Here is a 15,484-nt window from a genome sequence, read left to right on the forward strand (position 1 = left end):
TTCATGTGCTGCTCAAGAAGTTGTGACTTGCAGTAGCGTGGTGGTGCTTGAATGAACGGCCAATCATATTGCTCAAATACAAATAGCTTGAGTATTCTGTGTGTAGTCTTCATTGGTTTTCAATGGTAGACTGTGACATAGCTGGTGAATGTTGAACTGGAATGCAAAAATGCACAGAAAAGTTAATGGCCAGGTTGGACCAGTGACTGACAAGATCCACTGGCCATTGTTAATGTCGGACCCTGCATGCACATTTTTCCATCTCAGCCTTTGTTGGTTACAGCAAGCAGAGACGACCATAATCACAAATCATAGTTAACAAGTTTTAATGTTGTTCCGCCATATACCACAGGTGTCGTAAAACATTGCTCAAAGCCACATCAATACAGAAAACAATAGGTGTTTTATCACCATTGTCCTCATGTTGACATCCCTTGGCAGTTTCCTTCCTACCCGGCAGCTCAGTTAGGAAGGAAGGTGAGATTTATTTTCTGAGTGGTATAATATATTATCCACAGCTTGATTATTCATTTGGCCGTGCTCAAAGGGATATTCAGTGTCTTTTCAGTATGGCAGACGTCTACTCACTCACTCGCTCAGCCAACCACCCACTCACTCAGGCTAACCGGTCTCCTTTTCGTCTTTGCAGTGTTAAACCAGCTGCCCCTGCCCTCCCCTCTCCCCGCCACCACCACTAAGAGTCTGCTGTACAATGGGAGGATCGCGGAGGAGGTCAACTGTCTGCTGGCCTGCCGGGATGAGAACCTGGTGTCCCAGCTGGCTCACAGCCTCAACCAGGTTTCCACCGAGCACATGTGAGTACCTCACCGCCCCTGCACATTTCTACACTAGCTTTCAAACCAGCTGAGGAGAGAAAGTTCTCTCATTTTAAGCCACAGTTGCCATAGTTGATTCATGTATAAAGTGTGTGATTTATTCTGATGTGCTGACTGTAACATTCTGCCCCCTCCCCTCCCATTGCAGAGAGCTGAAGGATAACCTGGGCAGTGATGACCCAGAGGGAGACGTGCCTGTGCTGCTGCAGACAGTGCTGTCTAGGAACCCCAACATCTTCAGGGAGAAAAGTAAGTCAGCCTGGCACAGGGTTCAGGGTGGTAAGGAGAGAGTGTCTCTGACGCTGCACTGGGCCACGGTGTATGGCCTAACACAGCACTGACTGTGTCCCTTCTTCTTAGGGCCTTGATTTGTTGACCTGAGTAACACTTCCTGGGTCAAATGTGTTTTCTGGGTCAAAACAGCTTTTTGAGGCATTGCAAGGCAAGCTTTGCGCTGTACTTGTAGCTTGGAAAGAGCTTGTGGTACTTATTGCCTTAAGTATACTTGATAAAACATTTAATTGCTCTGTGATCTATGGACAGCAAGAAGCGATTTCAATCAGTGATACCATTGGGGTTCTTCTTTTCATCTATTGACAAACTGGTGTCTAGTTGCTGGTGCTATAGGGGGATAGTGGTGTCTGCATAGACTGTTGAGGCTGGTGCCAGTAGAGATCCCCTGTACTGTATAATGCTGTGCTGAGATTGGGATACAGCGCAAGACTTGGAACCTCGTCATGTCTGAGACAGTTTGTCATCCATAGTAGTCATGCATACAGTGAGGGAAAAAAGTATTTGATCCCCTGCTGATTTTGTACGTTTGCCCACTGACAATGAAATGATCTGTCTATAATTTTAATGGTAGGTTTATTTGAACAGTGAGAGACAGAATAACAACAAAATAATCCAGAAAAATGCATGTCAAAAATGTTATAAATTGATTTGCATTTTAATGAGGGAAATAAGTATTTGACCCCCTCTCAATCAGAAAGATTTCTGGCTCCCAGGTGTCTTTTATACAGGTAATGAGCTGAGATTAGGAGCACACTCTTAAAGGGAGTGCTCCTAATCTCAGTTTGTTACCTTTATAAAAGACACCTGTCCACAGAAGCAATCAATCAATCAGATTCCAAACTCTCCACCATGGCTAAGACCAAAGAGCTCTCCAAGGTGTCAGGGACAAGATTGTAGACCTACACAAGGCTGAAATGAGCTACAAGACCATCGCCAAGCAGCTTAGTGAGAAGGTGACAACAGTTGGTGCGATTATTCGCAAATGGAAGAAACACAAAATAACTGTCAATCTCCCTCGGCCTGGGGCTCCATGCAAGATCTCACCTCGTGGAGTTGCAATGATCATGGGAACGGTGAGGAATCAGCCCAGAACTACACGGGAGGATCTTGTCTACACGGGAGGATCTTGTGGTCCTCTGTAGCTCAGCTGGTAGAGCACGGCGCTTGTAACGCCAAGGTAGTGGGTTCGATCCCCGGGACCACCCATACACAAAAATGTATGCACGCATGACTGTAAGTCGCTTTGGATAAAAGCGTCTGCTAAATGGCATATTATTATTATTATTATTATTATTTATTGTCAATGATCTCAAGACAGCTGGGACCATAGTCACCAAGAAAACAATTGGTAACACACTACGCCGTGAAGGACTGAAATCCACAGAAAGCACATATATATGCCCATCTGAAATTTGCCAATGAACATCTGAATGATTCAGAGGAGAACTGGCAAGAACACCATCCCCACCGTCAAACATGCAGGGGGAAACATTATGCTTTGGGGGTGTTTTTCTGCTAAGGGGACAGGACAACTTCACCGTATCAAAGGGACGATGGACGGGGCCATGTACCGTCAAATCTTGGGTGAGAACCTCCTTCCCTCAGCCAGGGCATTGAAAATGGGTTGTGGATGGGTATTCCACATGACAATGACCCAAAACACACGGCCAAGGCAACAAAGGAGTGGCTCAAGAAGAAGCACATTAAGGTCCTGGAGTGGCCTAGCCAGTCTCCAGACCTTAATCCCATAGAAAATCTGTGGAGGGAGCTGAAGGTTCGAGTTGCCAAACGTCAGCCTCGAAACCTTAATGACTTGGAGAAGATCTGCAAAGAGGAGTGGAACAAAATCCCTCCTGAGATGTGTGCAAAACTGGTGGCCAACTAAAAGAAACGTCTGACCTCTGATTGCCAACAAGGGTTTTGCCACCAAGTACTAATTCATGTTTTGCAGAGGGGTCAAATACTTATTTCCCTCATTAAAATGCTAATCAATGTATAACATTTTTGACAAGCGTTTTCTGGATTTTTTTGTTGTTATTCTCTTTCTCACTGTTCAAATAAACCTACCATTAAAATTATAGACCGATCATTTCTTTGTCAGTGGGCAAACATACAAAATCAGCATGGGATACTTTTTTTTCCCTCACTGTATTAGTTTCCTAACCTCTGTTCCCTAGCTGCTGTTGCATTCATCATCCGGATAATTGAAATAGCTTATCACTGTCTCTGTCGTGCTCTGATTTTCCAAACAGGTATTTGTGTGTTAATGTGTGATGTTTAGTTAAGGACCTTGATTAGGCAAGCTAAGTGTGTTATGATGATTCACAGACTTGGTGCCTGTATCCTGTGTCATCTCTTCTGGCTAAATGACCCAGGCCGTTTGCGTCTTCTCCAGTGTAATGTCTCACAAGCTCTGTCCTGACACTGTGCTGTTGTATTCAACAGTGAATCATGCGATGTGTGAATTGTACTTGGTTGTACACTCTGTGAAAACTGTTCTGTTACTATAACCTCCTGTACTCCCCAGAACTCTTAAATACTAGTGTTTGTAAAGAAATGCATTTTGTCAAACCACCTTTCCATAGACCACTCAGATAACTGAGTGAGGATCAGAAAGTTATCTCATGCAGTCTCGCTCCTGAAGTAGCCTAATAGTTCTCTGAGTGTGGTTTTCTATCTCCCACTGACATAAACAGGACCCCTCTGTCTTGTTCTGGAGGTTGCCTCAGTACTGGTGCTGTGCACCGGCCTCCTCTACTCCTCTTTAATCACTTCTCTTCTTTTCATCTCAAAGATATAATGCAGCAGCCAATAATGCCGCAGTACAAGATGTCCCAGAATTCCATGCATGGGAGTCCGGCGTCGACAAACTACCAGCAATCCACTATCTCACACAGCCCTTCTAGGTATGACAATAAATTGCTCATTCAATTTGGTGTAATGGTACAGTTGGTGCTCTGATAGTTCATTCAAGACTTCTGTCAGCTTTTGAGAGTTGCAAATTCCCTTGGAATTGACATGTTCTTCTCATTCTCTTCCTCTACAGTCGCTTTGCCCCTCCACAGATGGGGTCAGGCGCTAGGTTCACGCCCCAGCAGAGCAGCCCTGTGCCCAGCCCTTATGCCCCCCAAAGCCCTGCAAGTTACTTGCAGCAGTACCCTCATCCCCCCAGCTATTCTCAGCACCAACAGATCCAGCAAGGTGAGACTGCACCTCTGCTTTTGTATAGGAAAATGATGCATGAAACCTACGAACTGATTTTCAAATAACCATACTGTACCTAACTTTTATGTATGTCAGGATGTTGATTCTCTGCTGAAGACCGTGTCGGCTTTGTCCATATGGACAGAAGTGCACAATTCATTAAAAACCAACATGGCTAAAATCAAATTGTATTTGTCACATGCTTTGTAAACACCAATGAAATGCTTACTTACGGGTCCTTTTCCAACAATGCAGAGTTAAAGATTAAAATATGAAATAGTGACACGAGGAATAAATACACAGTGCATAGCGAATATAAATAACGAGTCAAAATAACATGGATATATACCCATGGTTTACCCTGGTGTGTTGTGTTGATGTTCTGTGGTCGTAGAGCTGCATGGTTCCCCTGTCGTTCCGGCTGCACCCTCTTATTCAGGAAGCCCCAAGAGGCCTGTGCAGCCCTGCCTAGAGGTGCAGACCCATCCCCAGGCCTCCCCCCACCAGAACCCCTCCACCCCAACCTTAGGTATGGGAGACACCTGGGGTCATCATGTCAAACATCCACTATCCTGCCCCATCACCTCCAAGCTGTGACCCATCGGCTCATGTCTCTGTGCCTTATTATTTGCAGCACAAAATATCCATGCTCTGTCTATGCAAACTCTGTGTAACAATACAGAATGCATTGTTGGTTTGCAATGCACACTGTTTCCTGTACATTGGCATAATATTTCACATTTTCTTTCTTTGGTTTTGTTGTTTTATGTCTTGTTTATTTGCATTCATTCCACCTTTTTAAACAAGATTTACAGGTGAACCAGTATTTGAGTATGGGCTTTGCTTAGCTGGAAGGAAATTCAATGATTGGTTGATTGTATCTGAGATTTATTTGGGTGTCTGTCTGTGTCTGTTCAGTTGCCAGTCCCGTGGTTCCTGGCAGCATGCGGAACATCCACGACAACAAGGTCTCCGGGCAAATTTCAAGCAACTCAGCCAATCACAATGCCAGACATGGCTCGAACGAAGACTACATGAACATAGTCCACAGACTAGGGAATGAGGTAAACACAAGAAATTATTCATACCAAGATGAAACTACCTAGCAAAGAGACTATTTTGACATGAAATTCAATTTCCTCTCTTGGATCTTCATTGCTTGTACACTGCCTGAATGTATTTGTTGTATAGAGTTGTATCCACCATTGCTGCTTTAATGATCTATAATATAGATACTTATGTGACTCGTGTTTTCCCAGGAGAGTGATCCTTCCATGAGAAATGCCTCCTTCCCACTCCGATCGCCCCAGTCTGTTTGTTCCCCTGCAGGCAGCGAAGGGACCCCAAAAGGTATACCAACAGAGACAGCTATTATGCATTTTTATTTTTATTTTATTTCACCTTTATTTAACCAGGTAAGCCAGTTGAGAACAAGTTCTCATTTACAACTGCGACCTGGCCAAGATAAAGCAAAGCAGTGCGATAAAAACAACAACACAGAGTTACATATGGGGTAAAACAAAACATAAAGTCAAAAAATACAACAGAAATATATATACAGTGTGTGCAAATGTAGCAAGTTATGGAGGTAAGGCAATAAATAGGCTATAGTGCAAAATAATTACAATTAGTATTAACACTGGAATGATAGATGTACAAGAGATGATGTGCAAATAGAGATACTGGGGTGCAAATTAGCAAAATAAATAACAATATGGGATGAGGTAGTTGGGTGGGCTAATTTCAGATGGGCTGTGTACAGGTGCAGTGATCGGTAAGGTGCAGTGATCGGTAAGGTGCTCTGACAACTGATGCTTAAAGTTAGTGAGTGAGATAAGAGTCTCCAGCTTCAGAGATTTTTGCAATTCGTTCCAGTCATTGGCAGCAGAGAACTGGAAGGAATGGCGGCCAAAGGAGTTGTTGGCTTTGGGGATGACCAGTGAGATATACCTGCTGGAGTGCATACTACGGGTGGGTGTTGCTATGGTGACCAATGAGCTAAGATAAGGCAGGGATTTGCCTAGCAGTGATTTATAGATGGCCTGGAGCCAGTTGGTTTGGCGACGAATATGTAGTGAGGACCAGCCAACAAGAGCGTACAGGTCACAGTGGTGGGTAGTATATGGGGCTTTGGTGACAAAACTAATGGCACTGTGATAGACTACATCCAATTTGCTGAGTAGAATGTTGGAGGGTATTTTGTAAATGACATCGCCGAAGTCAAGGATCGGTAGGATAGTCAGTTTTACATCAGTCAGTTTTACGAGGGCATGTTTGGCAGCATGAGTGAAGGAGGCTTTGTTGCGAAATATGCATGATCATGCTGTGGACTGGAAATCACGAGTCAACCTACTTATTGTATGCCAAGCAGTGTTTCCCATATATTCATTTAGCAGCGGCGGCCCGCCACTTAAAATAATGCTTAATAATGTTTTTGTAATGTATTATTACTTTTAAATTGTTTTTGGGATGGTAAAACGTTTTCAGTGTAAACTTAAACCAGATATCTAAGTATTTAGAAAAGATAAAGGAGCTATACATTTTTAAATAAGATCATTTTTGAAACTAATAATCACCCAAACAAATCTACAGAGGGAGAATCAAAAATTCCAAAAATGTCATGGGTCCACCATTGGTTTTGTTATAACGTTTGAGCCCCCCACCCCCCCCCCCCAAGCTAACTTTGCCACCGCTGCTGAGAAAATAACAAATAAACTCACCGTTTTTGGTTTTGGCAGGGTCACGACCTGGCCTCATCCTGCAGTCCCCTCCACCTTATGCTCCCCCCCGTGACGCCGCTCCCGACCTCATCCTGGACTCTCCTGACCACAAGAAGAAGCAGAAGAAGCTAACTAAAGAGGAGAAAGAACAGTTGGAAAAAGCTGCCATGTACGACATTGTTAGCTCTCCCTCTAAAGACTCTACCAAGCTGACGCTCAAACTGTCCCGGGTGAAGTCCTCAGAGTTGGACCAATCTGGAGACATCCTACCCGGGGTAGAGGACCAGGACACTGACCTGACCTACAACAGCCTGCAGTTCTCCCGGACGCAGCAGGACCCTGCCCACAGGTTAGCCCCTGGCCAAGGGGAGCATTCAGGCTACCAGCAGGTCCCTGTGCTCCAGAACACCAAACAGGCTATAGGGGTGATCAGCGGAGCTGTGTACGACGATGCTGAGATGGACGCTCTCGCTGAGATCGAGAGGATAGAACGGGAGACGCTCATAGAAAGGGAGCGCTGCTCCAAAGAGGTTCAGGATAAAGGTGAGTTTGCACATCTTTCTTCGTCCACTTTACACTTACTGATTTATCACAAACTGACAATATTTCTCACTTAATAATGAGAGAAGGGAGAAAAAACTTGATAGTTGTGGGTGCCTGTCAATTTCCTTACCCATGGTTTCCTCATTGCAGACAAGCCACTGAAGAAGCGGAAGCAGGACTCGTATCCTCAAGAGCCTGGTGCTGGAGGTACAGCGGGGGCAACTCAGCCTGGCGTGGGAGGGGGCAATGCTGGCAGCAAGTTGGCACCCCAGGAGGCAAGTGCAGCCAGTAATGGTGCCAGCCGGCCAGCCCTAATGGTCAGCATCGACCTGCAGCAAGCAGGCAGAGCTGACGGGCAGCCAGAGGTGAACATGGGCACCCCCACCCCAGCCCTGGAGGCCCGGCGCTGGCCCGAGGAACGCCTGGGTCCAGAGGACGGCTCCGACTCCACTGGAGTCCTTCGGCTAAAGTCCAAGACAGACGGAGAGACACTACAGACTGCAGACGGCCGGCCAGAGGTCATCAAGCAGCGGGCCGACACCTCCAAGAAGCTGGGCGCCGACGGCCGACCAGAGACCCCTAAACACAAGCACGAAAACAGAAGAGACTCGTCCAAACACAGACAAGACGGCAAACCTGACAATGGCAAGGCCCGCCCTGACAGCAGGATGCCTGACACTCCACGACAACGGCACGAGGGACTCACAGACTCTGGTCACAGGGAAGACAGGTCCCGGGACAGCGACCCATCCCGCATCCGCAGGCCAGAGACCCCCAGCAAGTCCAGCAGGGGGGAACACGACTCCAAACACGGACGGGACAGAGACAGGGAGCGGGCAGATAAAGACAGGGAGAGGAAACACAGGACAGAGTCAGGGGAACCACGGGACCGACGGTCTCCAGAGCAGCGCTCCAGACCAGAGAGCCCGAGGGTTAAGCAGGAGGGCCGAGGGGGGGTGGACCCCAGTGGGCGCCAGAGGACTGACCGGCCATGCCCCAACCTCAAATCCCCTAATAAAGAGGAGAGGAGGAGCGGGGAGGAGAGGAGGAGTGGGGACGGTAGCAGGAACCGACAGGACTCCAAGCAGCAACAGCAGCCTGCTGAAAGCAAACAGGAGTTCCCTGCCTACCTGCTGGGGGGTGTAAAGTCTGGAGGCTTTAAGAACTTTGTGATTCCCAAGATGAAGCGGGATAAGGATGGGCATGTGTTGGCAGCTGAGATGAGGAAGCCTGGGTCTGGTCTGGGGCATGTAATGGAGGGCTGGAGCGAGCCCCGGGTCAAGCTGGAGCGACTGGGGCTGGTAGAGGAGATGAAGACAGGAGCCAAACCTGTTGTGGTGCTGCAGAAACTCAGCATCGACGAGGTGCAGAAAATCATCAGGGAAAGGGAGGACAGGAACGCACGCGGCTCCAAGTCCTCCAAGAGCAGACACTCTCATGAGAAGTCTGGGAAAGGTAAGAGACATCCTGCTGTCTGCTTGACAGACTGGGTCAGCTTATCGTGTGGGTGAAGTTAAGGTTTAACTATTGACATCATGTGTTTTTGACTTATTGATTTGAGAACTTTGAGAGTTCTAATGACTTTGCACATTGATCCACTAGCAGCACAGAATCACGTACTGTATTTCACTCCCCTTGAAAGGATTCTGATTTATTTGATTTGGTCATGAGGCCTTGCTAATGATCCTGAATACATGACACTATTGGTTTTAATTGTGGCACATAATATGTCATTGTTAGTGTTTTTAGCCCTTTCATACAAGGGCTAATAGATGACTGGGTGACCTCTCCTTAGGAGGTCTTGATGAATCAGTGTTGAAAGAACTACCTCCTCATCTCATTGCTGAGATAGAGTCCACAATGCCACTGTGTGAGAGAGTGAAGATGAACAAACGCAAGCGCAGCACTGTCAACGAGAAGCCCAAGTACGCCGAGGTCGACTCCGACGACTCAGACGACGACTCTGTGACGGAGTGTGAGTGTCACACACATTGCTGTTTTTTTTTTTTTCACAGCCATATCCAAATCTATGTTCATTCCAATCCCAGTAGTGCGGGCTAATGGTTGAAAACAGACCCCTGATGATTAAAGCATCATCCTGTAACTTGTTGCTCCTTCTCTCTCTCCCTGAAGCTGCACGGAAGCGTCACAAGAAGGAGCGAGAAAAGACGTGGGAGCCTGATGAGCGGGAGATAAGAGGCTCAGGAGAGCACCGGCGGAGTAGTGGGGGCTTCCAGGAGCGGCGCAGGGGGTCTGGCAGGCGCTACCGAGAACACAGCCCAGAGGAATCAGACGAGGAATCCCCACCACCCAGCATGAGTGACCGTAAGTCTGGCACTGTCTTCGACTGACCATCCAGCATGGGCGTCAATGGTTATCTTTTCCACTGTCTGTAGAGTATAAACCAGCATTAGATACAGGGTAAAATGCAGAGGATGAGTAGTACAGATTTAAGATAATAATTTCATCACCCTTTTGTTGCTGAGCTTTGTGATTTACGTAAATTCACTGAAAACTCACACTAACACACTGTTATATTAACAGCATTGCACTTTTCACGTATCCTACTATTGACCAGCGATCAAGCAACATTACGAACTAAACATTCAAATACAGTTGCTGCATGATTATTTTGCTTTGACTATATACAGTGCTATGAAAAAGTATTTACCCCCTTTCTAATTTTCTCTACTTTTGCATATTTGTGATACTGAATGTTATCAGATCTTCAACTAAAACCTAATATTAGATAAAGGGAACATAAGTGGACAAATAACACAACAATTACATATTTATTTCATAAACAAAGTTATGCAACACCCAATTCCCCTGTGTGAAAAAGTAATTGCCCCTTTACACTCAATAACTGGTTGTGCCACCTTTAGCTGCAATTACTCCAACCAAATACTTCCTGTAGTTGTTGATCAGTCTCTCATGTCGCTGTGGAGGAATTTTGGCCCACTCTTCCATGCAGAGCTGCTTTAACTCAGTGACGTGTGGGTTTTCAAGCATGAACTGCTCGTTTCAAGTCCTGCCACAACATCTCAATTGGGATTAGGTCTGGACTTTGACTAGGCCATTCCAAAACTTCCAATTTGTTGCTTTTTAGCAATTTTCATGTAGACTTGATTGTGTGTTTTGGATCATTGTCTTGCTCCATGACCCAGCTGCGCTTCAGCTTCAGCTCACAGACGGATGGTCTGACATTCTCCTGTAGAATTCTCTGATACAGAGCAGAATTCATGGTTCCTTCTATTAAGACAAGTCGTCCAGGTCCCGAGGCAGCAAAGCATCCCCAAACCATCGCACCACCACCACGCTTGACCTTTGGTATGATGTTCTTACTGTGGAATGCAGAGTTTGGTTTTTGCCAGGCATTACTGGAACCATGTCGTCCAAAAAGTTATACTTTTGAATCATCTGTCCATAGAACGTTCCTCCAAGAGTCTTGATGATCATCCAGGTGCTTTTTGGCAAACTTGAGTCAACTTTTTGGACGAGATGGGTCCCATTATGCCTGGTGAAAACCAAACACATTCCACAGTAAGAACATCATACCAAAGGTCAAGCGTAGTGGTGGTGTGATGGTTTTGGGATGCTTTGCTGCCTACAGGAAGCATTTGGTTGGAGTCATTGCAGCTAACTTTGTTTATGAAATAAATATGTAATTGTTGTGTTATTTGTTCACTTATGTTCCCTTTATCTAATATTAGGTTTTGGTTGAAGATCTGATAACATTCAGTATCACAAATATGCAAAAGTAGAGAAAATTAGAAAGTGGGCAAATACTTTTTCATAGCACTGTAGGTCAAATGAAGATCTTTAAATCTGTAGTAATATTTCACTAGGTAAGTGTTGCTGTCCAATGTATTTTTCTAACATGTATCTATCCTGTCCAGTTGCCAGAAAGATGAAGAAGAAGGAGAAACAGAAGAAGAGGAAGGCATACGAGCCCAAGCTGACACCAGAAGGTCATTTCATCCTAACTTCAGTAATGTCTTTGTTGTGTGACTTTGGTCCCATAAATGCAGGTTACTCACTTTCTCTGTGTTTACTCAACAGAACTGATGGATTCCTCCACGTTCAAGAGGTTCTCAGCCAGTGTGGACAACATTCTGGAGAGCTTGGAGGACATTGACTTCAATGCCATGGGTATGCATTATTCATTATCTACTTTACAGGTGTTTTTTTATCCTCAGCGGTTTGAGTCAGTGTTTATAATACATTTCTACCAAGAATGGGAAAGAAACTTGTGATTGTTGGAATTATTTTCAAATGTAATTCGATTTCAGCCATAGTAATGTTCAGTGACAAATGACGGTGACAGAACTGCTTACTCTAACTCCACAACTCTTGTCAACAGATGATGATGAGATCCCACAGGAGCTTCTGCTGGGGAAACACCAGCTGAGTGAGCTGGGCAGCGAATCTGCTAAGATCAAGGCCATGGGCATCACCTTCAGGGTAAGAAAAGGGAACACTGGATGCAGGGTGATGTCAGTCTTTTTGGCAATCCTAAATGATAGAAGGTATTCTGCTATATATTTTCTTATCCGTCTCATCCATAGCTTCCATCTGACAAGTTGGTGAAGGTCCTGAACATCCTGGAGAAGAACATTCAGGACGGTTCCAAGCTCTCCACACTGATGAACCATGTAAGTTGTCCTCTCATATGGTTTTCCTGACCCACATTATGTCTCCTCCTGGCTTTAAAAGCATGGAGAAGTTCCACTTGTCTGAATGTCTTCTCGCTCTGTCCAACAGGACGCAGACGCAGAAGACGAGGAGCGGCTGTGGCGTGACCTCATCATGGAGCGCGTGACCAAGTCAGCTGACGCCTGTCTGACGGCCCTCAACATCATGACGTCGTCCCGCATGCCCAAGGCGGTGTACATTGAGGACGTGATTGAGAGGGTGCTGCAGTACACCAAGTTTCACCTGCAGAACACCCTCTACCCTCAGTATGACCCTGTCTACAGAGTGAACCCTCATGGAGGTCAGCACCCTAAACCCACCTTACTATCAAAAGCAATTGGCGCAAAGCCATAGCATAATGTGGCGAGAATAGGCCATATAAATGACCAGTCACAGTCTTGATACACTCTGTTCAAGACCAGAGAACCCAGAACATTTGAAAGATGGTTAAAGTAAAGAATAAACATAGTGTGATCCACTCTGAACAACTACCTGGGCCACTGTTATGCATTTTCCTGCCATGACTGACTGTGGAGAGGGTCTTTGCTCTCCATTCCTTGTTTTTCTCATTGTCTTTCCTCTTCCCCCCCAGGTGGCTTGCTGAGCTCCAGGGCTAAGAGAGCTAAAAGCTCCACACACAAACAGAGGGTGATCATCATGCTCTACAACAAGGTGTGTGACATCGTCAGCAACATCTCTGAGCTCCTGGAGATCCAGCTGTTGACTGACACCACCATCCTACAGGTGAGACGCCGCTCCTAGTGCTATCCCTGGGGTCACCTTTGACCTCTGACCTTTTCTGACCCCTGCTCACCTTGTGACTCATCTCTCCCTTTCTCCTTACCTGAGGTCTCCTCCATGGGCATCACTCCATTCTTTGTGGAGAGTGTCAGTGAGCTACAGCTGTGTGCCATCAAACTAGTGACTGCGGTAAGAATCCAAAACAGGGTTCCCATTGAGTTCTGCCTTTGTTTTTGAATAAAGTCCCCTTTATTGTGCATCCATTACATACTGCCCTTATATAGCAGTGCCAGGGTTGCTGTTGATGTGGTGCTTCAAACCAGGTTTCCCATGGAGTCTGGATTTGCTCTAGAATATATTTCCTTTCATTGTGTATGTATTATGTATAGCAATGTCAGGGTAACTCTTATATTTATTTGTATTTATTAGGATCCCCATTAGCGGCTGCCAAGGCAGCAGCTACACTTCCTGGGGTCCAAATAGGATTAGAACAATTATGTCAAATAAAACAATTCATCATACAATACATTATTACTCTATTGTGACAAATGTACAAAATAATCTTTACAATATAACAATATTACAATGTGTGTGTAGGTGACTCTGATGATGAGCCTTTTCTCCTGATCTCCCTCAGGTGTTCTCTCGCTATGAGAAGCACAGGCAGCTCATCCTGGAAGAGATCTTCACCTCTCTGGCCAGACTACCCACCAGCAAACGCAGCCTCAGGAACTTCAGGTAACTGCACCTATAGAGAACATGCGCCACGAGAGACCAAGCAATGTCATAGTTTGAAAGTTAGGAAGTTGATCTTATTTTTCAAATACTTTTCTGTTTCTTTTCAGCATGTTTATCTGCTGAAATGAATTGTCTGTATTTCTTTGTCTATGTGTGCATCCCTAGGCTGAACAGCAGTGATAAGGATGGGGAGCCCATGTACATCCAGATGGTCACAGCTCTGGTGCTGCAGCTCATCCAGTGTGTGGTGCACCTCCCCAACAACAGGGACAGTCACGACGATGAGTACAATAAGAAGGTACATTAGAGATGCCATGTTCTACCTGGACTAGTGATGAATCCACAGAATTCTTGGCCAAAGACTTCCGTATTTTGTTTGTTCACTACCACTCTCTCTTTTCCCAGGTGGATCAAGATGTCCTGATCACTAACTCTTATGAGACGGCCATGAGAGCAGCTCAGAACTTCCTGTCTGTCTTCCTAAAGAAGTAAGATGATCTCTCTAAACAGCCTTTCATTCTCACAATCAAACTAGATTGTAACTGTTATTAGAAGATGGTGTAATATATCTGTTATGATACTGTAAGCTCTTTGATCAAACTTCCCTCTGTCTGTGTTTCAGGTGTGGCAGTAAGCAGGGAGAGGAGGACTACCGGCCTCTGTTTGAGAACTTTGTCCAGGACCTGCTGTCTACGGTGAACAAACCAGAGTGGCCAGCTTCAGAGCTTCTCCTCAGTCTGCTGGGCCGTCTACTGGTGAGTCCATCCGTCATAGAAACAAATAATTAGCTAAATCAATCAGTTATTGACTAGCAGTAGAGATAAAAGCACATAGGAATCCTCTGGTGTAGGGATGGGCACGGTTATCCGTGTGAGTAATCATACAAATAAGAAAATAATATAGGACTATTTTAACAATGAAAAGGCTTTGTCAAAATGTTATTAAATTGTCTGTGACATTGTTACATACAAGGATATACAGTACCATGACATTTGAAATTCTTAATTTAATAAAACAAACTTTTGAAATGTATTTTTTATGACGTGCGCTACACAAAAAAGACATACCGGTAGCCTACCCACGTTTCACGCGTGTAGCTGCTTGTTTTTGTCGGCCAATCAAAGCAGCAGAGGTTCCATGTGTATGTAGCAAGTGAAGTGAAGTGAAGTGAGAGATCTCTAAGCAAAATTGTATACAAATGACGGAATAAAAAATTTGCTAAATGAGAAGGCGTGGGCTACAACGAACAACCAACAGGTAGGCTGTTGTTGAATCTGAATGGAGTTGTTGTTATTTGGGGAGTGCTGCGTATTATAGCCTCAATTAGCTAGCTAGCTACATCTCTACATTGATATTATTCGAATAGTTACATTCTTTCAAAAGCCCATCCCTACTCTGGTGAGTTCTTTGCTGTTGTGGGAAAAAATAACAGCCTGAATGACACACTCTTCTCCCGATCCTCTGTTCCAGGTACACCAGTTCAGTAATAAGCAGACGGAGATGGCTCTGAGGGTGGCATCGCTGGACTACCTGGGCACGGTCGCTGCCCGCCTGCGTAAAGACGCAGTCACCAGCCAGATGGACCAGCGCTCCATTGACCGCATCCTCAGAGAGGTAAATGTTCAGTCAAACACAGAGCAAACTGAACACAGACCCACATTTAGTTTGACTATGACAATGCTCAACCTCATCCTCAATATTCTTGCTGTATTT

General features: G+C 45.3%; 1 protein-coding gene across 1 annotated transcript in view; it reads left to right on the forward strand.

Moving 5' to 3' along the window:
- LOC311128501 (nipped-B-like protein B) overlaps positions 1-15,484 on the forward strand; it is a 45,173-nt gene that overhangs the window by 18,992 nt on the left and 10,697 nt on the right. The window contains exons 3-25 of the mRNA XM_084160686.1: positions 650-815; positions 985-1,085; positions 3,925-4,036; positions 4,177-4,331; positions 4,729-4,863; positions 5,253-5,398; positions 5,594-5,684; positions 7,073-7,597; positions 7,748-9,052; positions 9,393-9,572; positions 9,731-9,922; positions 11,497-11,568; positions 11,660-11,749; positions 11,961-12,061; positions 12,166-12,252; positions 12,362-12,593; positions 12,885-13,036; positions 13,142-13,222; positions 13,671-13,771; positions 13,937-14,069; positions 14,177-14,259; positions 14,394-14,526; positions 15,242-15,385. Coding sequence (XP_084016812.1) covers positions 650-815; positions 985-1,085; positions 3,925-4,036; positions 4,177-4,331; positions 4,729-4,863; positions 5,253-5,398; positions 5,594-5,684; positions 7,073-7,597; positions 7,748-9,052; positions 9,393-9,572; positions 9,731-9,922; positions 11,497-11,568; positions 11,660-11,749; positions 11,961-12,061; positions 12,166-12,252; positions 12,362-12,593; positions 12,885-13,036; positions 13,142-13,222; positions 13,671-13,771; positions 13,937-14,069; positions 14,177-14,259; positions 14,394-14,526; positions 15,242-15,385 — 4,517 coding nt within the window. The remainder of the gene's footprint in view (positions 1-649; positions 816-984; positions 1,086-3,924; positions 4,037-4,176; positions 4,332-4,728; positions 4,864-5,252; positions 5,399-5,593; positions 5,685-7,072; positions 7,598-7,747; positions 9,053-9,392; positions 9,573-9,730; positions 9,923-11,496; positions 11,569-11,659; positions 11,750-11,960; positions 12,062-12,165; positions 12,253-12,361; positions 12,594-12,884; positions 13,037-13,141; positions 13,223-13,670; positions 13,772-13,936; positions 14,070-14,176; positions 14,260-14,393; positions 14,527-15,241; positions 15,386-15,484) is intronic.

Source organism: Coregonus lavaretus (assembly GCF_964263955.1).
Source record: "Coregonus lavaretus genome assembly, chromosome: 4".
Classification (NCBI taxonomy): Eukaryota; Metazoa; Chordata; class Actinopteri; order Salmoniformes; family Salmonidae; genus Coregonus; species Coregonus lavaretus.